Consider the following 23,018-nt stretch of genomic DNA (forward strand, 5'->3'; position numbering starts at 1 on the left):
AATGATATAATTGTATGGGTGACTTGTTCTGACTTGGACCATAACACAGTATTAATCATTACAATGATCTAATTGTATGGGTGACTTGTTCTGACTGGGACTGTAACACAGTATTAATCTATCATTACAATGATATAATTGTATGGGTGACTTGTTCTGACTGGGACCGTAACACAGTATTAATCTATCATTACAATGATCTAATTGTATGGGTGACTTGTTCCAGTAATTCCGACTGGGACCGCAGCAGGGCTGAGAGGTTAGCCCAGTTACGCCTGCTAGCAAAGAAAGGACATAAGCAGCTGAGAAGTGGGGGAGACTTGTTGGATTTTGACCAGGCTGAATCTAGTGGGGCCATTGGCACTCAAAGGGAGATAATCACAGAAATCGTCAAGAAACACTCCTATGAAAGAGAGGTAGGTATACATTTTGTATTTTCAAAGAAAAAAAAAATCTTTATTCTGAAATCATATTTATTTAACTGCCTATACAGTACTCCTGTACTTTGATATTTTATCAATTAATATGGAGTTACATGATTTTCGGCAAAGCTGTTTAAGGTCGATTTGCAAAACCTGTCGTGCAGTATCGAAGTAAATGCAGTAATTTTTATGCTTGTCAGAACTTGTTTGTCTCTGATTTTGCAAGCAGAACGGGACTGCTAAATCTACATAATACAGTGGGAAAGTTGATGCATTAATTCTTACAATTTGTCAGAACCTGTTTCCAAATATGTGGTCAGACCCATTCAACCATTCAGCAAAATCTACATTTGTATATCAAACTGTATTGAAGTAAATGCAGAAAATTTTGCTACCCAAAGATTAATCAGAACTTGTTTTGTGTTGTAGGTTTATAATATGAGGGTGTTTATATAGTCAAAACTTGTTTTGTGTTGTAGGTTTATAATATGAGGGTGTTTATATAGTCAGAACTTGTTTTGTGTTGTAGGTTTATAATATGAGGGTGTTTATATAGTCAGAACTTGTTTTGTGTTGTAGGTTTATAATATGAGGGTGTTTATATAGTCAGAACTTGTTTTGTGTTGTAGGTTTATAATATGAGGGTGTTTATATAGTCAAAACTTGTTTTGTGTTGTAGGTTTATAATATGAGGGTGTTTATATAGTCAAAACTTGTTTTGTGTTGTAGGTTTATAATATGAGGGTGTTTATATAGTCAGAACTTGTTTTGTGTTGTAGGTTTATAATATGAGGGTGTTTATATAGCAGACATTCTGTGTTTATGCTAGAAACTTTGTTTTAAACGTAACGAAACAGCCCGACTTCAAATTCATTATCCACCAGCCTGTTTGAAAATTTTAAAATGTGCATTAATATCGTCTTTTCCAGTTATCTTTTTTAAATATATTTTTTGTTCTGTGTTCAATTGATCAAATTGGTTTTAAAAATTATTGTACACATAATTTTATAACAGTTCAAGGGAGATAACCTAGATCCAGATTTTTAAGTGCTCTTCTGGGTTTTTTTTGTGTGGAATTTTCTTCCCACTCTTTTATATTTAAAGGATAGAAATATTCCATTATGCACATTTTGCAAGGAGCTTTTAATTTAGATGATTTTTTTGAAAAGGTAACTTATTATTTAATGAAGGTCAGTCATACAATAATTCACATAATGAGTGTACAAAGTATAAAAAGATGTCACACAGCCCTTAAATCTGTTCTGGTAGTTGAATCAAAGGTAAAATTTTGTTGTTTTGATATTTTTTGATAAATTTAAAAGGTTATTTTCTCTAAGTTTTTGCCACCTGTGTACAAAATATCTTAAAAGGTATTTCCAATAGTAACTAATAATAATGTAATTAACATAAGAATGTATGTACATGTAAGACTATATAATATACCAGTATTTAAAAGGTAAAGTCAATGTTATCGTTGTTACATGTTCTGTTTTGAGGCGCTGATCAACATGCTACAGGGGCGTGACAGTGCTGTATACAAAACTAATGCTAAACGTCTGGGTGTGGACCAGAGGACCAAGCGCCTGAAGACTCTCCGTAACCAACACAAGAGCTGGCAGGACAACAAAGATAGTGATGTAGCCGTGCTGGAGAAAATTCTCCAGGAAGGTGAGGACAGATTCATTAACTGCTGGTAGACTATTTCAGGCAATTTTGATAAGAACAGGAGGAGAATAAGTTGGTATATAACTTGGGTTAAATGTTTAAACAATTCAAGTTTTCTTGGCCTATAGATCTCTACACATACAGTACCATAGCTAACTGTTCTCCAATTTGGAGTAGTACATGTATTTCAAAAAGACATTCCCAGGTGCTATCATTTTCCCTACCACACCAGGCTTCTGCCTTTATAATGTCGTTATTGAAGCTATTGTGTAATTGTAACCCTAGATACTAGCAGCAATATACTGCACGGCTAGAGAGATCTTCGATCATTTGAGTGTAGGACTAGTAAGCCAGAGGTCCAGGGTTCGATCCCTAGCGGAGGCAGTGATTTAAATTTAATTAATCATGAGCTCTGCTACATAATATTGGTAAATTCTTGTTCCTACCTGTTGCTCAATTTAATAGGTCAAAATTAAGTATTTTTATTTGATCTACATATGTGTATGTAGTTACATCATATAATGTATAGTTTCATCATATAATGTATAGTTACATCATATAAGGTATAGTTACATCATATAATGTATAGTTACATCAAATAAGGTATAGTTACATTGTATAGTTACAATGTACATTATATAATGTATAGTTACATTGTATAGTTACAATGTACATTATATAATGTATAGTTACATTGTATAGTTACAATGTACATTATATAATGTATAGTTACATTGTATAGTTACATTATATAATGTATAGTTACATCATATAATATATACCGTATTTGACCCTAATAAGGGCGCCCCTACCTTTTTTCAAGGAAATTAATCTTTGACTGAGTGTCAAAATGGTGTTCAAAAGTAATAATTCATGTGAAAAGTTTTGCTACTTTATGTGTTCAATTTTCTTCAGCAAATTAAGTAACTGGAACACAAGTTCGCCACATTTTGTCTATTCCTACAGATGACATGTCAGTGCAAAGAGCACCCAAAACTAAACACACATACAAATAATAACTTCCCATCTTTATTTGAAGATAAAGTAAAAGACTTCATCCATGTTGTAAACTAACTGTTGTTATAAGAACAAAAAGTTAGTTAAAGACATTGTAAATCAATTATTAGGTCAAAGAAAACATGTCTGATATGATCTGGGAAATCACCTGTGTCTATAAATAGAACACAAAAGAGTTCCATTTGAACATAAATGGTGGAACACAAGTTCTCTGGTCTAAAGATCAGCTGGCATGGTTTACAAATTTACAGGAATATTCAAGTGATGTTTAAGCTTAATATATGATAATGAATAGATATCTTCATCTGGAATATTTTTATGACTGAATATTTTACCGTTTCCGCAGCCTTGGGTATTCTGCCATAAGGTATAGTCTGTTTCATTAAACTTCAGAATAACTAATCTTAATAAGGGCACCCCCACTGTCAATTACCCGCGCCCTGCGCCCTTATTAGGTCAAATACGGTAGTTACATATAATGTATAAGATATTTTGTTTACTAAATAGTTGTTTGTACACAACATTTAAAAACCCCGTCACAGTCTTCATGTTAGTAAATATCTATTTCTAACCTCGCGCCTTTGATCACGTGATGTTCTTGACCAATGGAAATACGTCAGGGGATAGCGCCACCTGCATTCATTTTCAAGCAGCGTGATTATTTGTAGCTGCAGTGTTTTATTCATCATTATTTTCTCCTATTGTTTACTTTCGTCGCAACAACTCCTATTGACTTTTGAACTTACGAGTGTTTTGCCTGGAGTTGTCGTCTCCTACGACAGTGAAGTACACACCAATAACGGTATTTACACGTGTGTTGTGTTTGTTTACATTTTTTATCGACGTGTGTCGAGGACATTTCCTTTAGTTTACATTGACGAATGTCATTCGTCATCGAGCTGTGTATTTCCTATTTGGATCCTAACAGTCTTTCTGCAACCACAATGTGTTTTCTTTGCTATCGGGATCTAACTTTGTGTGTGACTTATTCGTGCTAGTGGAAATCGAAAGACATCAGTTTGTAAACCGTCTCGGGTCATCTAACATGGCGGCCAAGCAGGTCAGGAACGCGTCACTACCAGCAGCTTGGTGCGCGATCCCAGGATTCCGTGCGGGATTCAAGATGGCAGCGCCCATGTCTTGTCGAACACTGTAGGGCATTGCATCGTCTTCTTTGGCGTTTACGGTTAATTTTGTAGGGGTAATTATCTGATTTAAGGAAAAATAATTAAGGAACTACACGTACAACATTATTAGTCTAGATTTCCATCTCGCGATATTACGACATGCAGTGTACTCGGAACTAACCGAACAACTTAACTAGTCGGAATTTCAATCTCCCGACGATTACGACATGCAGACTCCTCGGATAATCAACGAACAACTTTGATAACTACATACAGACGACTCGGAAACTCACCGAACTACATTATGCGTTTCCATCTCCCGATGATAGCGACATGCAGATAAAGTGGAAATCGTAGCATCAGCTTACTATGCTTCCAACTCAGTTGTCTTGGACTTTTCAGCGGTGAGATTACTCATCAATCTGTCTATTTTGACTTGTTGTACCTGACCAGACTTTGGTTACAGCGTGGATATCAGAGGAGCATTCTCGATACTTGTTACTCTAGTAAACATTTATATCTTCGCGTTCACACCTTCTATCTGTATCTAGCGTTACTGTTTTCTATGTACTTGTCACAGATATTTCTAAATAATTGGTTTACGGCATAGCTGTCACACCTTTTATCTGTATCTAGCATTATTGTTTTCCTTGTACTTGTCACAGATTCTTGTTTATACTTGTGCGGAATATATTATGCAACTGTTAAGGAGAGCTTTGTCATAGATATATATAGAGATGATGTTTCTTCCTCACTTTATTTAGTCTGTTACTAGATTGTTATTATCATGTACTAGGTTTAATTAGTTATCAGTCAGATCAAGCCTCTTCTATTACGAGTCAAGTCACTCATCTCATGAGTAATCACAACTTAAAGTCTAGGATCTTCTCAGCAGCCATAAGAAGTGAAGTTTTTCCTTACAATAGCCACCAACCTATGCCATGTTTTATTTGTTTATTTTGTGGGTAATCAGGTCATGTCTTCAACCACAATCAAGTCACTCTTCTCTTGAGTTGTCATAACTCGAAGTCAAGGGTCTTCTCAGCTGTGTCTGCGAGTCAAGTTTCTTCTCACGAGTCACTGAGACTCAGAGCCAAGGGTCTTCTCAGTAGCACTTAGGAGTCAAGTTTGTCATGCCACCAGCTACTACTTCGCTGTGTTTTGATTCGTTAGTTTATGCAGTCATGTCATCGCTTCTCCAATCATGAGTCAAAACTCTTCTCATGAGTAATCACAACTCAAGAGTCAAGGGTTTTCTCAGCTGTGTCTGCGAGTCAAGTCTCTTCTCATGAGTCACTGCGACTCAAAGTATGTAGTCTTCTCAGTAGCACTTAGTCAAGAGTGTCCCGCACTAGCTTCCTACTACTTCGCTGTGTTTTGATTCGTTAGCTTACGTAGTCAGGTCTTGCTTCTCCAATCATGAGTCAAAACTCTTCTCATGAGTAATCACACTCAGAGTCAAAACTCTTCTCAGCTGTGTCTGCGAGTCAAGTCTCTTCTCACGAGTCACTGAGACTCAGAGCCAAGGGTCGTCTCAGTAGCACTTAGGAGTCAAGTTTGTCATGCCACCAGCTACTACTTCGCTGTGTTTTGATTCGTTAGTTTATGCAGTCATGTCATCGCTTCTCCAATCATGAGTCAAAACTCTTCTCATGAGTAATCACAACTCAAGAGTCAAGGGTTTTCTCAGCTGTGTCTGCGAGTCAAGTCTCTTCTCATGAGTCACTGCGACTCAAGTATGTAGTCTTCTCAGTAGCACTTAGTCAAGAGTGTCCCGCACTAGCTACCTACTACTTCGCTGTGTTTTGATTCGTTAGCTTACGTAGTCAGGTCTTTGCTTCTCCAATCATGAGTCAAAACTCTTCTCATGAGTAATCACACTCAGAGTCAAAACTCTTCTCAGCTGTGTCTGCGAGTCAAGTCTCTTCTCACGAGTCACTGAGCCAAGGGTCTTCTCAGTAGCACTTAGGAGTCAAGTTTGTCATGCCACCAGCTACTACTTCGCTGTGTTTTGATTCGTTAGTTTATGCAGTCATGTCATCGCTTCTCCAATCATGAGTCAAAACTCTTCTCATGAGTAATCACAACTCAAGAGTCAAGGGTCTTCTCAGCTGTGTCTGCGAGTCAAGTCTCTTCTCATGAGTCACTGCGACTCTGAGCCAAGGGTATTCTCAGTAGCACATAGGAGTCAAGTTTGTCACTACAGGGGTACTAGAGTCAAGTCGCTTCTCTATGGCTCAGTAGGGTCAAGCTTCTTCTCTAGTAGGACCTTTCAGTATGAATGATTTAGAGTCAAGTTGCTTCTCTGCTGTCAAGTAGAGTCAAGCTTCTTCTCTAAGTCAGGCATTTTAGAGTCAAGTTGCTTCTCTGCTGTCAAGTAGAGTCAAGCTTCTTCTCTAAGTCAGGCATTTTAGAGTCAAGTTGCTTCTCTGCGGTTCAGTAGAGTCAAGCTCCTTCTATAAGTTTCGAGTACTCCATTTTCTTTCTTCACCGTGAAATACCTGGAGTCAAGTTGCTTCTCTGGAGTTCATCAGAGCCAAGTTTCTTCTCTGGGTGTTTCTCCAAATACTCAAGTCTTGTTAATTTAAGTTAGCTGTTTAAGCCCTGTACACCATTCAGTATCCTTATTGTATTTCTGCTGTTCAGTAGAGTCAAGCCCCTTCTTTAGTTTTGAGTACTCAATTTTCTTTCTTCACTGTGAAATACCTGGAGTCAAGCTGCTTCTCTGGAGTCCGACAGAGTCAAGTCTCTTCTCTGGGTGTTTCTCGGAATACTCACATCTTGTTTATTTAAGTTAGCTGTATAAGCCCTGTACTACATTCAGTATCCTTATTGCATTAAGTACTTATAACTTTAATCGTATCTCCTTTTATGCATCGTAATCAGTTTGAGTGTTGGCAGGTTCATTATAACTACCTGTTCTGTGTATGTAAGTTCCTTAGTCTTGGCAACCAGTTTGTTGACTTTCTTAGGACATCTGCAACCCTTTCTTTGTCTATTATTAGTAGATATAGTTGACATACGGAGCTTGTTATCCTCTTACATCTTCAGGGTGCGTTCCCAGTACCTAATTATCATCCTTAACACTTTATCATTGGCACTGTTTCCTTAATTAGACCTCCATCAGAAGGATGTAGTTCTTGCATCTGTCTCATTCACAGACGCAGAATCTAGTGCTCCTTTAAATACTATCTCACTTTATAGTATTAGGTATGTTTTTCCTCTCTTTTTCAGCTTTATTCCATACGTGATATAACCTTTCAATCATTTGAACTCTTGTCATTACTTGGTTTATCTGCAAGCTTTATACCAGTTACTGTGCCACTGACCACATTTAACTTCTTAATGTCTCATTTTAGAGCATATGATAATTATGTGTGTATATATGTAATACGGTGCATTAATTTCTATAGGCAAATTTGTGCTTAGTTGTACTGATTATAATCAATAATTTTCTAGTTCATCATCGATTCACTTTATCTACACTCTTAAAAATATTACATTGTCATATCCTTCTTACACATAATTTCTTTCTTGGGGGCTCTCATTCGGTTACTTTATTGTAACCTCTTCGATTTGGCTTTTAAATTCGGGGAATTTCTTGCCCCCAATTCATTATATCATATTTTGTGTATTTATTTCTTATGTAGATGATATGCTTGGGATCGCCCAAGCTCGGGGGTCGCCCCATCTGAAACAGTCTTAGCAGAACTGCCTGCTTTTTAGCTACCAACTGCTTACTCTGTGGCTTGAGGTCGCTCAAGCTAGGTTTCTCTCCTCTCTATTAGTCATAGCTAGCTAAGCTATGATCGCTCTAGCTTGGGGGTTGCATGCCCCTATAGTATAATTAGTATCTTAATTGTTTAGGTGTATCTTTTGAGTAGCGAGTAAAAATTTATTATGTAATATTGTTAGTTGATGTTATTTAGTTGTAAGAATGAGCAGCCCCTAAGAATGCCAAAACCTTTAGATAATATTTAATATGAGCCTGAACAAGTTTTTTGGTTCCATTCAATAAATTTTTGACTTTCATACTGTTTTGGTGTGTTGTGTATAAAATGATATTTTGTTTACTAAATAGTTGTTTGTACACAACATTTAAAAACCCCGTCACAGTCTTCATGTTAGTAAATATCTATTTCTAACCTCGCGCCTTTGATCACGTGATGTTCTTGACCAATGGAAATACGTCAGGGGATAGCGCCACCTGCATTCATTTTCAAGCAGCGTGATTATTTGTAGCTGCAGTGTTTTATTCATCATCCACCATCCGCCCCACCTCCACCTTTGATAATTTGCAGTTTTCTTTACTGTGGTTTGTGTATAATTGTTTATATTATATTATAATTACCTTTTAATATTTATATACTGTTGTTTTGTTTTGATTGCCTGTACTTTTCATGTGTATATGTTGTTTTTATTATATGTGTTTACTTATAATATTTATATTTATTACATGTCTTTATTACTTGTTTCGGGCTCATTTGTTTAGGGGTAAGTAAGGCCTCATGGTGAGACAACACCTGGCAAGCTGGTCTGAGCATTGGATAAACCTACCTCCCTGATTCAGGTTGGGGCAGCCGGCTCGCAGCACCTTTTTGTACATCTGTGTTGGTTAATTATAAGCTTTATTTTGTTACAATGCAAGCTGTCACATTTTTATTTTTATTTTGGGCTGCTCTTCTTAGTAAGGAATAGTTAGAGGATATCACTCACAGTAATGAAGGGGCTTTTAAATTCGGGGAATTTCTTGCCCCCAATTCATTATATCATATTTTGTGTATTTATTTCTTATGTAGATGATATGCTTGGGATCGCCCAAGCTCGGGGGTCGCCCCATCTGAAACAGTCTTAGCAGAACTGCCTGCTTTTTAGCTACCAACTGCTTACTCTGTGGCTTGAGGTCGCTCAAGCTAGGTTTCTCTCCTCTCTATTAGTCATAGCTAGCTAAGCTATGATCGCTCTAGCTTGGGGGTTGCATGCCCCTATAGTATAATTAGTATCTTAATTGTTTAGGTGTATCTTTTGAGTAGCGAGTAAAAATTTATTATGTAATATTGTTAGTTGATGTTATTTAGTTGTAAGAATGAGCAGCCCCTAAGAATGCCAAAACCTTACATCATATAATATATAGTTACATCATAAAGTGCATAGTTACATCACAATGTATAGCTACATCTGTCTTTCTGACAGCTGTTGGATTGTGCTATGAAAATCGACTTGAAGAAATGCGTCAACAAAACAACAAACTTTCCGAGGCAGATGTCAATGAGTGTATTCTGGGAGATCTGGAACAACAACAGGAAGTGGAAGTAGAAATGAAACTCTCAGATATGCAGGCAAAAGCTGATGTAAGTTTGCACATGCAATTTTTTTTCATGTTTGGATTATTCATCATCTGCATTAATGAATCAAATAATTTGTCTTATCTAGCCTATGTTTTTTTTAAATAAAAATAGTTTGATTATCAATTGAATTTTCAATAAAACTAAAAACATATTTTTGTTACATAAAACTTATGAAAACTCATATAAGAAGAGACTTTGTATAAATTGTAGACACCAGAAGCTTTGCTGGCTATCTTGATTAGGGAAAACAAGGCTCGAGTCCATCAACATTTTGATAATGTAGCCTTTGTGATACTTGGTAAAGTCGAGGTACGAGAGGATGACAAGGATTACTTGTCAGCCCTGGAGAAAAAATACAACGCAGTACGTGAAAAGGTGTTCAACATGGCACTTCGAGACCAGTTCGGCAGTGAATGGAAAAGGTTGGTGATGGTCTTTGCTCTCTAGGTGTTCATCAAACTTTGTTTTCTGTGGGTCTATTATATCAGTATCTGAGAGCACTGCAATAGTTTCTACATTTTCATCAATGGACAAATAATCCTCCACATCGCTTGCACACATTTCCAGAGTCTGCCTGCGTGCAGCTCTTGCCTTTTAATTATCAACATTGTGAAGGGGACATTGTCTTATGCGTCCACATCTTCTAGGCCTTAGTTTGCTTCTGCAGAATCCTGCTTTTCTGAAACAGTTCTGTATGCATGCAGACAAGACATCGTTCCATGTCGCATGAATCATGTTGATCGCTCTTAAAACATCAACATCGCATTCAGCGTTCTTTTCTAGTAATCTACAGATCATCCTGTGCCGGTATTTACACTTAAGGTTGTTCATTATTCCTTGATCACAAGGCTGAAGTTTAGACATGGTGTTTGGAGGAAGAAAGGCAAGCTTTATTGATGTCAGACTTTTCAGATTTTTTGATGTGGGGCGTGTATGATTTTTTTATTCATTCATAATGCCAATAGAATGTAAAGAGAGAAGCAAGTAATTGGAATGGGTGGCTGTACATATGTACGCCTGTAGATATATACATGTACAATGTATATTGTTTGTGTAACAAGATGTTCACACCTTGTCCGCCAGGTAAAACGTTATAGACAACAGTTTTTTTTGACTGGGCCAGGAATATCCTTACGTTATATGCAGAAAAAAGTTATATTAAGAAATGTTATATCAGTATATTTTAATATATGTTATATAGACGTTTAATCAGGGATTAAAAATGGAAAGGTTTTATGCAGAGAAAATGTAACAACCAAAAACATTATAAAAAGATTTTACTTCAATTGCATTACCTAGATAAATAGATGTCACTTTGTTATCTTATCACATAATTGTCTGGTATTTCAAGTCCTATATTACATAGTCATACAGTAAAAAATGTTTATAACTAATTCACTGGTCAGGGCAGAGCATATAGTTTGTTATATCTGAAATTTGATTTTGAAATAAACAAGGTTGAGCCAAATTTGGAGATTTTATGTTGCATAGTATTCAATTCAAAAATTATGGTTAAAGTAAATTTAGATTTGTTCTGTTTATATTTTATAAAACATGTTAAAAAATTAATAGAAAGTAAAACTTTATATTTATTTCAGACTTGCTGAGGACAAAAAGAAAGAAGAATTAAAAAAAAAGAAGAGAGAGGAGAAAAAATTGCGAGGAGAAGGATTGTTTGAGGAAATGGAAACACTCATTGGCCCAAAAAGCAAGGTAAATAGATGTACATAAAATTCTCTGAGTGTAACAGTATTTATCTCTTTTGTGTCCATTAGATTTAGATATTTCATGTCTTCTTAGTGCTTTATGGTAAAATATCCAAATACAAAATACCTTTATTAGTCCCCTACCAGTGAAACGGGGGGGGGGGGGGGGGGGGGGGGGGGTCTTTAGGTTTCCTCCCGGTCCGTCCTTTCGTCTGTCAGTCTGTCCACTCAGTTTTCTGCACTTTTCTCAGCCATGCTTCAAGGTAGTTGGTATATAACATCAGTATGAGAAGCTTCAGATCAAGTTCGAGCTTCAGGGTTTTTGGGTTAAGGTCAAGGTCACTGTTACTATTTTTAGTGGGGGCCAGTAGGGAACATGTATTGCTTTAGTAAACCCAGCATACTTATCATCAGTAATCTTGGAATGCTTTACAGATGTCAGATAGTGTAACAAAACAAGAATTATATTTTATGACAGGTTATAAATCACAGCCACAATACAATGTATATTGGTATATTGTTACATATCTAGACGCTACCTTCACTAAGGAAAATGGTTGGTGAAGATAAATCTCAATTTGAAGCAAGGTTTGCCAGACAGAAAACAACAGGTCAAATTGAAGGTAAGTCAAACCTAAATCAAAACTCCTTCACAGAGGTGAATGAATTAATGAATAACAAGGTTTTGCGGGCCTGGATTCTGAAATGTGACGTTACATCTTTTACATCTACATATTTCTACGAAAACTTCAAAGGATCTTTAAGATTGAAAAAGAAAAAATCATTTAAACCTGTAAAAGTTGCTATAAAGTTAAAACACAAGTACTGCTAAATGTACTGCTACATGTACTGCTAAATGCTCTAAACTTATAGTGATATATTCCTGATATTCAGGATAGCAGTTTGTCTCTTCATTTACTCAATATACATACACGTATATAATAATAGTAATATAACCAAACAACATCCTTGCCATATTATAAACATTTTATAGCACTAAATTACCATTACATCTCCTCAAATACTGTTTATAGATTTCTTTAATTCAATTGTAGACGAAGTTCCTGCAGGGCGTGTTATCCCTACCAACCATCTCGCTGATTTGATCCCACGATACGATGGTGAGGAAGAAGCTCTGTTGTCATGGTTACATGCGGATGAAACCAGTAAAATTCCGAAGAAGATCCAGAGATTAAGGATCCTTAGAATGAGACTTGAAGAGTTTCTGGTTAAGATGGAGAATAAGTTTGAAGTGGCAGCACTCTTCCTTGGACTGTTTGAGAGGATAGAGGCATCACTTCACGGAAGGTACCGATGTTACAGAGATTGTAATGTTTATTGTATCATTGATCATAATACAGGATTTATTAGATATGATTTAATTCATATAGAGTGTCTTATATGAGTGATTGTAATATAGGATGTGTCCGATGGATCAATAATTTGATATATGTCGCGAGTCTTGGTGAGTGGCATATACATATTTTTAACAAGGTTAAGTCATGCGTATAAGATTCTTTTTGTCACATAACTCATATTAATAAGAATATAAGTGAAAACTTTCAACTTTATTTCTGTGTACCAGCGAATTTTTCTCGGATGGTACTGAGACATGTGTAGTGATTGTGATGTTGTAAATTATCTGACTTCACTAAAGTGTTTGTATACATGTGTCTTACGAAATTTTAAAAAACATTCGTATTACATAGCAGAACAGAATAGTTATATTTTCTTCTCACCTGTGCATATGACAAATAGTGTGTATCATGCATTTAGACAAAATTCTTGAAAGTGAGAAAATCTGTGAATGTAAAGTACATATGCATAGAGCCTTACAACACTAAATAGCCTACCAGGTATTGTCAATGAGTGTTCCATTTAAACAAAAGACAATCTGTTTTATAAATGCTTTGGATGTTCCTTTACCATCAGACATACAAGTGATATAGACAGACAGAAGTTACTAGCTACCAGGCGTGTACAGATCCGACAGCAACGTCTACTACAGCATGAGCTTTACAAGAAACCCAGGGAGACTTCAGGCAAGCCTAATGCTGGTATGTGTCTTATTGTCGTGGGGGAAATTCTGAGGAATCAAATATTTCTATGTTACCACAGAAAACTGAAGCTCAAACACAGAGCTCCACCTATATATCATACCATACATGTCACAACTTTCTTGCCAGAACATTTCCCAGAGAAAACACCCTTACAAGTGTAATGTCAGATCGTTTTGGTCCCAGCTGATCTCATCCAAAGTCTTTAGTTGTAGTTTTTTCTTTCAATCAGTGGAAATAGAATTGTTGAAAAGCTGAATTACTCGGAGCAGGTTACTGAAAACTCTTTGAATTTAATTTTTGACCATAAAAGTCTTGAATCCTTGTCTCTGACCTTAAAAAGCCTTTAAATATCGAAAAGCATTTCTGATCATTGTTTGATATACATGTATGTAAATACACATGATTATGGGGTAATGTATTTTCAATCTATAAGATTGGAAAATCTTAGTTGGTAATATTTTGTGTCTGTTAATCCAGTCTCAAGCTGATATATCTGAAGAAAATGGATGAATAAGCACTGAAATCCTACATAAAAAGTGTGAAGCTTTTAGAATTTACAAAAAATTTTATGTAAAAGGTCCTATTCTGTGAAAAAAATTCTTGAAAACTTGAAATGGGGCCTTGAAAAAGACGTTGAATTCAGCTCAACCAGGTCTGTATGTGCACCCTGCAAAAATCTAATAATCTGAATCTTGATTACTGTGTACACAACATTTTAATAGGATAAATATGTAAAGAAAAGCTACCAGAATTTGCTGTTATAGACACTTACAAGCAGTTCATTTGTGTAATATTTCTGTCCTATTCAGCAAGGTTAAGTGTATTTTGTGTAGTGAAACATTTCACCAAATGAAATTTCTTACCTGTACATATGAAGGTGACATATCTTACCTGTACATACGTAGGTGACATATCTTACCTGTACATACATAGGTGACATATCTTACCTGTATATACGTAGGTGACATATCTTACCTGTATATATGTAGGTGACATATCTTACCTGTGCATACGTAGGTGACATATCTTACCTGTACATACATAGATGACATATCTTACCTGTACATACGAAGGTGACATATCTTACCTGTACATACATAGGTGACATATCTTACATGTACATACGTAGGTGACATATCCGGCTGGCAGATGGTGTACCTGTCAGAGGTGATGCTGCGCCATAGTGAGGAGAGAGAACAACTTCTACAGTTTCTCCAGGACCCAGAACTTGAGGACCTAACAGAAGCTGCCTCCGGGATCTCTGATGAGGAAAAGAAGACCAGGCTGGCTGAGCTACACAGCAAACGTCGAAAGCTCAACCTGGAGGATCCAGGTACGAATGACTGTTCTCTCTAATGTGTATTCTGTCTTCTGTTCTTACGTTTTTTTTATTGCAAAGTGAGACTTATGATGTTACTTTTTGGCTGAAGGCGGTGGCGTCAACATTTCACTTTTAGTTTAACTTTAACCAAACGTGGTTGACAAACTAGTTTATAGCCAAATTTGAATAAATTCTGTTGTATATCAGATGTATTTTCCTCTTACTTTTAGAAAAAGTAATTTTTGAGGTAGAAATGGCATATTTAGATTAATTTTGAGAATTACTGATTTTGCAAAATTTGACATTTGTTTTGCAATGTATCAATATTTACACAATTTATACAGGGTGATTCCATACTATTATGTTGAGGATTTTGGGTTGTTTTTGGAAAAAAATACTGAAATTCTGGTAGATTTTGGAGTTTGCTTAAAACTCATTATATTGACAAAGCAGGACAGGTGATTCATATATATTTACGTGTAATTGTTGTTGTTATTATTTTAAATGCATCATTATGTTTTAATTTGTTGTGTTGATAATAAGTGTCTGTGATACTATGAAAGTTAATTTTTTATTTTTATTTTTCCTGAGATTCAAGAATTGTTAAGTATGAGTGGCTCAAAACTTCAGATTTCATGAATCTTTTGACACAACAGGTGACCAAGAGGAGCATACTTGTATCCTGGAGGAAGCAGTAGCCATACGGGCAGTGTGTAAAAAATCAGAAATGGAGCAGTCGTCAAGGAAACCGGTATCTATGGAGGAAGTCACCATAACATTGTTGACAGAACTCCAAGAGGAACAGGACCGAGAACTGGCCACACTGTTGGGCATGATAGGGAGGCTGGTGAGTGCAATGTTTGATAATAACTTATATGTTGTATATATTTCAATGTAAAGATTAAATTTTATTTTAATTTGTACCACATGTACAGACAAAGTGAGGAAATACAAGATCAAACAAAATGTCCTTTTTTATGTTTGTTCATGTTTTGTTGGTAGATTTGGATTTGGTAAAGCAAGCTTTTATGTATAAGATGATATTATCTAATACAGAGATTGATTAGCTCTTTACCACATGTTGTTTACAAAGTAAGAAGTGAAACATGTATGTTAAAAGGAAAACAAATAATACATCAATTGACTATTTAATTGGATGCAGCCATTATACTATATCTAGTATCTCTGCAACGTTCTTAAAGAGAAATTTCTGTTTGTTTTGATATATTTTAATAATAAAATGGTTTTCTAAAATGTTTTATTAAAAAGCTGACAATGGCTGTACTGGTACCAACAAAAGATTCCATTGTTTTACTGTTTTAATATCCAGAATGTTAATAGTTTCAGTTGTGATACATGTACATCATAGCCAAACTTATTATTTGAAGTATGAGTTGAGGTGACATCAGATAATAGAAGTACAGTAGTGTTAGTTGTAATGTCAGGATCACTTATTTTGAGATAATCAGTGACATTTGATTCCAAATCTGGTCAAGATACATTTATGCAAATTCTAAAGGTGTGATGTGACAAAGTATTTTATTTGGCAACATTATTTTGAATCTTGTAGGAAGAAGTTGACTTAAGAAAACAGCATGAGAATGAGGAGAAGCAGAGACGGCTAAAATCCATTGGAAATGTGTTTGTCATCTTGACACAAAGTGAGGGGAAGGCACACGAAACAGAACTTGTCAAGGTAGAACGGTGCTCAGTAATTTCTGTACATTTCATTTGATAAATTTTTAATTTGATTGAAAAAATATACATTTGTCTAAAGTTGGTACTCTTAAGGTGTTTTGTGTCATGATAAGCAACACTTATGGTATGAAATTTTTATCTATCAAATGAGATTTATTTCAAAATGTTACTGGACAGGTATACTTCTAGAAAGAGTATCCATGAGTGTAGTACAGTGGCCTGTAATGAAACTTATTTTATTTCATTAATAATGATGTAGATTTTTCATTCTATTCAACATTAGTCATATTACATGTACTACTGTTATTATCATCAGGATCTGTTTGAAGTTGCTGATGGGTTATAGCTTAGCTATAGATGTAAGACTGGATTGAAGATTTGTATAGTGTAAACAGACATTAAATCCCTATTTTTGTAGGCTCTGGAGGCCAAATACAACCAGCTTCAAGAATGTGTCCTGTTGGAGTGTTTGGTCCACAGGTCTGGGAAGGCCAACTGGGACAAAATGTCGGACAAGGAAAAACAACAGAAACAACTCGCTCTTAGGCAGGAAGTCAACAGCTACAGAGCAACAGGTCAGTTTTAGTTTAACCAATGATAGCTTTATTATGATGTAAACAAACAGCATATAATGTTTGACACTGGACCAAAGAAGACCCCGCCACACCTCTGTCAGTTCCAGTAAATGCAATCACCAGATGGGTATACCTCTCGCGCTGCCTGAGCACACATACACCTATGTCCATGAAAAGGGACAATAAACCTGCAACCAACCAAAGTAAACAAACTGTATAGGTTTTTGCTGTCTCTATATAGCACAGAAAAGACAATATGAAATTTGTTTGCCTGCCTACACATATTTTATTGTTTTGTGAGCTGAAAGTGGGAACAAACTTGCTTTAGTCCTGAGTGATATGACAAATTTGCAAAATATGAAGTTCTGCAGATCACCATGTGCTCATTAATAGTGCATAGGATACAAATACAGGTATTTTGCATTTGAGTTTTTTTGGAGGGGTACAAAATTTACTGCTCAGCAGTAAAAAAGAAAATTTAATAATAGTTGTTGTGTTGCCTGCAAAGAAGCAGGCAACATATAGATATTACTATGTGGGCGGCCTCCACACACAGGTTTCCAGGCGATAACTTGAGTTCCCCTGGGCCAATTTAACTCAAACTTCATGCAGATCTGTCTTACCAATAGTGCTTGCTTGGGATTGCTTTTCAGGTTCTAAGGTCAAATGTCAAGGTCACTGTTACTCAAAATAGAAAATTTGTTTCCTTATGATAACTCTTGTAATCACTCAACTTTCTGCACAAGCGACACATCCACTTTAGTGGAATTCTCGTTTTTAAGACTTGTTGGTCACTGAGGTTTTAGTTAAGAAGTTTTGTAAATTGCACAATGACATGTACACATTGATTGTGAAAGGAAGCTTATTTTTTGCATGAAAGTCATTTTAGGTCCAATAATCGGTGCTTTGCAGTAAAATTTTCAAAAAACATGTACTTTTTTATCTAAAAGTTTGACATGTTTTGGACTTTTTAGTTATAAAGTTTTGCAGAATTGTTGTATATGCTTTTTGTGGCCACACGTCAATGCTGTGAATTCAAATTTTCACCATTTTGACATATCTTAGACATTGGCTAAATTTTGTGTTTACCAGGTAGTTTCGATTTTAACAAAGTAGAAAAAACTTTAGATTTTTAACAACAGTTACCTCCCTAACATAAATTTAGTGACAAGAGTTGAAGGTAGTTTTAAAATGTCACAACATGTTGACTTACAGAATAAAGCGATGTAAATCTGAATCAAAACATTTTAAAAAAGGTTGCTAGTTGTATGTGATATGATTTTACAGGTAACACTGTTGGATTATGGGAATCTCTGGGAAACATTTCCTCAAGGGAGACAATCCTGGCTCTCATGGGAATGATGAGACATGAGTTTGTCGTTGCCGTACAAGACCTTGAAGATCCAGGTAAACAGAATTATCAGAAATTATACATGAAGTAATACCCCCCCCCCCCCCCCCCCCCCCCTTTTTTTTTTTTCGTTGTCTGACACCTGGCAAAATTTTATGTGCTGGAGTGCAGCATCCTAATCGAACCACCATCCAGTACTAACTAGAATATAGAGTGTAAGTCGATGTGCTGGCATTAACAATAGGAATTCTATTTTGATGTTTTCATATTACTCTTGTGTATTTGACTTTATTTGAAAATTTTGTTGTCTGACCATTTTTGAATTTCTCTCTATAGAAATAATATCGATATATGTACAAAATATATATATAACTTTGTTTAACTGAAAGTTAAAGTCCTGTTGAAGTTTTACCTTCACTCAGAATTGTTTTTTTTTAAATTTAATGAACTGAGACTTAATGACACCTTTGGCTTCAGATGTTGGCCTGGTGACTGAGAAAGATTCTGAAGAAGAGAAATGCAACCCTCTGATTGACATTTGGCAAAGATTTGAGGATGAGAAGAGCAATGTGTTACAGGCTTTAAAAGGTAGGACAAATTTATTGTGTACTCAGCTCACTCGGTATCGGACTAGTGTACTCAGCTCACTCGGTATAGGACTAGTGTACTCGGCTCACTCAGTATCGGACTAGTGTACTCAGCTCACTCGGTATAGGACTAGTGTACTCAGCTCACTCGGTATAGGACTAGTGTACTCGGCTCACTCGGTATAGGACTAGTGTACCCGGCTCACTCGGTATAGGACTAGTGTACTCGGCTCACTCGGTATAGGACTAGTGTACCCGGCTCACTCGGTATAGGACTAGTGTACTCGGCTCACTCGGTATAGGACTAGTGTACTCGGCTCACTCGGTATAGGACTAGTGTACTCGGCTCACTCGGTATAGGACCAGTGTACTCGGCTCACTCGGTATAGGACTAGTGTACTCGGCTCACTCGGTATAGGACCAGTGTACTCGGCTCACTCGGTATAGGACCAGTGTACTCGGCTCACTCGGTATAGGACCAGTGTACTCGGCTCACTCGGTATAGGACCAGTGTACTCGGCTCACTCGGTATAGGACCAGTGTACTCGGCTCACTCGGTATAGGACCAGTGTACTCGGCTCACTCGGTATAGGACCAGTGTACTCGGCTCACTCGGTATAGGACCAGTGTACTCGGCTCACTCGGTATAGGACCAGTGTACTCGGCTCACTCGGTATAGGACTAGTGTACTCGGCTCACTCTGTATAGGACTAGTGTACTCGGCTCCCTCGGTATAGGACTAGTGTACTCGGCTCACTCGGTATAGGACTAGTGTACTCGGCTCACTCGGTATAGGACTAGTGTACTCGGCTCACTCGGTATAGGACTAGTGTACTCGGCTCACTCGGTATAGGACTAGTGTACTCGGCTCTCTCGGTATAGGACTAGTGTACTCGGCTCACTCGGTATAGGACTAGCTACTGAGCCACCTTGTTCAAACTTGGTCAACTGGTGTCATTTATCAATGCCTATATATAATGTAAGACATATGATGTAAGACATCAGGTGTTTCCAGAAGAATCCCTTTAATGATACATATCTTGTCCAGACTACTACTATTTTTTCCTACTGTAAAGTCCCCTGCACCCTTCACCTGGGTGAACAAGAGTTATCAATATATATAGTTATCAAGTTGTATACTTTAACTTCATTTATAATATTATTTACTCTAATCTAAAATTGAGTAAAATTTCTAATAAGTGAAATTTGAATTTGAAAAAATGGATTGGAGACATATTAGTATATCAGTATGGTAAATAATCTGGATGGTTTTTCTTTTACATACATGATTTTCCTTCCAACAACTTTGATGCTGCAAGGAGTATGAAGCCCAGGTGAAGTCACTTCCTACCAACTCAGTTAAAGGCAATTTCTCTGTTAGACTAGTTCATAATAAGGCAGACCATTCGTCCAGCTAATGGTCAAATAGGACATTTTTAATTTCCTGACAAATTTTGCTCTTAGTTCTTTTTATCTTCCAAGGTCTATGGTTCATTCAAAAATAGTGTTCCAGTGCTTGAATGTTCCTTTGGGATTTAAGAAAAAAATTATGAAGTTAAATCCGTCTGTGGAAATTATTTTTTTACAAAATACAGATTGTAGGAACTTATAAATATATACATATATATATATATAACGTTTTGCAATCAGATTTTAGGTTTAATGCTGAAATGTTTACACTCAAGTAGGGAGCTTGTTGATGATTGATACAGTCATTTTCTTATTACACTGTAATGTAGACATTAGAAAGGTCCAAAAGGGCCTGGTAGGACTTTCCTTTAAACTTTGGAATGGATCGATATATCTTGTATTTGTAACTCTAGTTGTCGTTATTGGTTAATGAAATTATAGATTACAGATTTATTACAATAATATCTATTAATACTGTTGCTACTAAAAGCAATGATAGAATAACCTGTATAGAATGGCAGATTGTAGAGACATATAACCAGAGCCTTGTAACGCTACCTTTATTCAAATTAGAATTTAGTTATTGACAAAATACTTTAGTTCAGGTGAATGAGTGTTGAAACCAAAACCCAATAGATCAAATTCTGATAAGCACAGTTACCAGTTAATATTCCCCTTCAGGCTATTAAAATAAAATAAAAATACATGCACATTAAGCTACCTTTAAATAAAAGTATACAAGGATTAAGATGATGATTAAGAGATAAACTAGGTACATTTTTAGAAGAAGAAATCATTTTTTTAAACCAAAAGTAACAGCATGTTAAGCTAACCAATGAACAGTATATATAGATACTGTGTGAGAGTGCCAGCTGAAACAAGTCAACCGGTAGTATCATATAGTAATGCTAGTACTGTTATATTTACCAGATAAGCCTAAATATTACATCAAATATATAAACACCATTAGGTTGGAAAAGCAGATACACTGTTATTACCTGTATCAAGAAATTATAAATAAAAAACAAAATTACAAAGTTCGTGCGCTATGGTTATTTGTTTAAAAAGTGCTGCAAAAATGAAGGGAACAAAGTACAGAATAAATTTTTTTTAAAAGAAATAGAAAATTCCTGAAAAAAACTATCTGATTCAAGAGAAGATGCAAGAAAAGAAGATCTTGAGGTCAGAGGAATCTCATGTTACTTAATACTGTCTGTTGTGTGTAGGACTAAAAGAGGAGTATATGGAGGAGAGGGATCAGGAACTACATCTAGTGAGGCTCCACAGGGAATACCTTCTTGGTTGCCGTGACATCAACTTCTCTTTTGCGGCCATCTTGGTAGGCCTGGCTGAGAGACAGAATCCTCATGGGAAACCACGGTAAAGAAGCCTTACATTGTTTATGTATAACTCGTCTGACATAATTTGTATTCTAATGCTTTTTACCATATTCATGTCCAAAAATAACCTAAGTTGATGATAGCTCATAAAATTTACATGACCAAATTAAATTAAAAATTAAAGAATATTAAAGGGATGTAACTCTGAACAGTCTGCTAAATATGTTTTCTAGGTATAAGCTTATCTAGTAACACGGTACTGAGAGGATGATCCTAGAATAGGAAAATCTTTGTTATATCACTATAAACAAGAACGTTTTTGACTTGGAAATATCCAATACAAGCCATGTGGTCTTCTTGTAAATTATATATCTGCAATTTGTCATTTATGTGGCTATTGTACATCTTTAAAAGAGAATTATAGCTGGTTTTAATGATGGATGTGTTGTTATTATTCCCTAGGCTGGCTGGAGACAGAGGCCGTTATAGTAGACTAGCCAAAACACAGATGGAGGCTTTGTCTTCTGGTCAAAAAAAATCACCAGAACAGAAAGATGAAATCAACAAAAGCACTGTGAAGGTGTCTCAGATGGTAGGTTAACAAACTGTCCATCATCGGGACATTAATGGTCACCCTCTCATATGAGGAAGAAATTTCTTGAAATGCTAAGAGTAGTAATTGAAAGCAATCACTTGTAAAATCTAGTCTAGAGTTCAGATTGGTCTTTGGAAATTTCACTATTCTTAGAAAATGTAAAGTTGTTTTCATATATTTTTTTAATTCGTCTTTCTAATTTTACCAATTGATTGCAACAATCATGTGTAACGATTACTGTGAAATCTTCTGGATCACTAGGGCAATGTGGTACAGATGCTGGAAAGGAAACACAGAGATGAACATGGTATGTTTCACCGTCTGTTATTGGAGAATGCTAACCGAGAACTTCTGGATGAAGTGATTGTCTTATCTCAGCAGCAACGCAAGGAGAGACTGGCCCAGCTGTTGGCTAAGAGGGAAGCTACACCCCTGGGTATGTACATCTGTCTCAGATAGACAAAGCTACACCCCTGGGTATGTACATCTGTCTCAGATAGACAAAGCTACACCCCTGGGTATGTACATCTGTCTCAGATAGACAAAGCTACACCCCTGGGTATGTACATCTGTCTCAGATAGACAAAGGTAGAGTACAAATTGATGGGGAGGTGGATAAATAAGAAAAGGTACAAAATGAAATTGTTTAAATGCTACTCTGTGTGTTACAGACCAATAACCCAATAGAACGTCTGACTGACTCAGTAGTTGAAACTCCATATATAAACTGTTAAATGACTATGGTTTATGGCACAATTTCAAAGTTCATATTTCCAAAGTCAAAGCAAGGGGAGAG

At 36.2% G+C, this 23,018-nt stretch overlaps 1 protein-coding gene across 5 annotated transcripts in view; it reads left to right on the top strand.

Annotated features, from left to right (window-relative positions):
* The window catches only part of LOC117331792 (trichohyalin-like), a 67,772-nt gene that overhangs the window by 5,747 nt on the left and 39,007 nt on the right, over nt 1–23,018 (top strand). For all 5 annotated transcript variants that reach the window (XM_033890677.1, XM_033890678.1, XM_033890676.1 and 2 more), the window contains exons 7-23: nt 227–416; nt 1,919–2,090; nt 9,425–9,582; nt 9,790–10,001; nt 11,178–11,292; nt 11,818–11,908; nt 12,341–12,593; nt 13,218–13,342; nt 14,475–14,678; nt 15,323–15,513; nt 16,237–16,362; nt 16,783–16,939; nt 18,227–18,346; nt 18,768–18,878; nt 21,514–21,667; nt 22,090–22,219; nt 22,484–22,658. In XM_033890677.1, the coding sequence (XP_033746568.1) occupies nt 227–416; nt 1,919–2,090; nt 9,425–9,582; nt 9,790–10,001; nt 11,178–11,292; nt 11,818–11,908; nt 12,341–12,593; nt 13,218–13,342; nt 14,475–14,678; nt 15,323–15,513; nt 16,237–16,362; nt 16,783–16,939; nt 18,227–18,346; nt 18,768–18,878; nt 21,514–21,667; nt 22,090–22,219; nt 22,484–22,658 (2,684 nt within the window). The remainder of the gene's footprint in view (nt 1–226; nt 417–1,918; nt 2,091–9,424; nt 9,583–9,789; nt 10,002–11,177; nt 11,293–11,817; nt 11,909–12,340; nt 12,594–13,217; nt 13,343–14,474; nt 14,679–15,322; nt 15,514–16,236; nt 16,363–16,782; nt 16,940–18,226; nt 18,347–18,767; nt 18,879–21,513; nt 21,668–22,089; nt 22,220–22,483; nt 22,659–23,018) is intronic.

This window comes from Pecten maximus, chromosome 7, assembly GCF_902652985.1.
Source record: "Pecten maximus chromosome 7, xPecMax1.1, whole genome shotgun sequence".
In the NCBI taxonomy this organism is placed as follows: domain Eukaryota; kingdom Metazoa; phylum Mollusca; class Bivalvia; order Pectinida; family Pectinidae; genus Pecten; species Pecten maximus.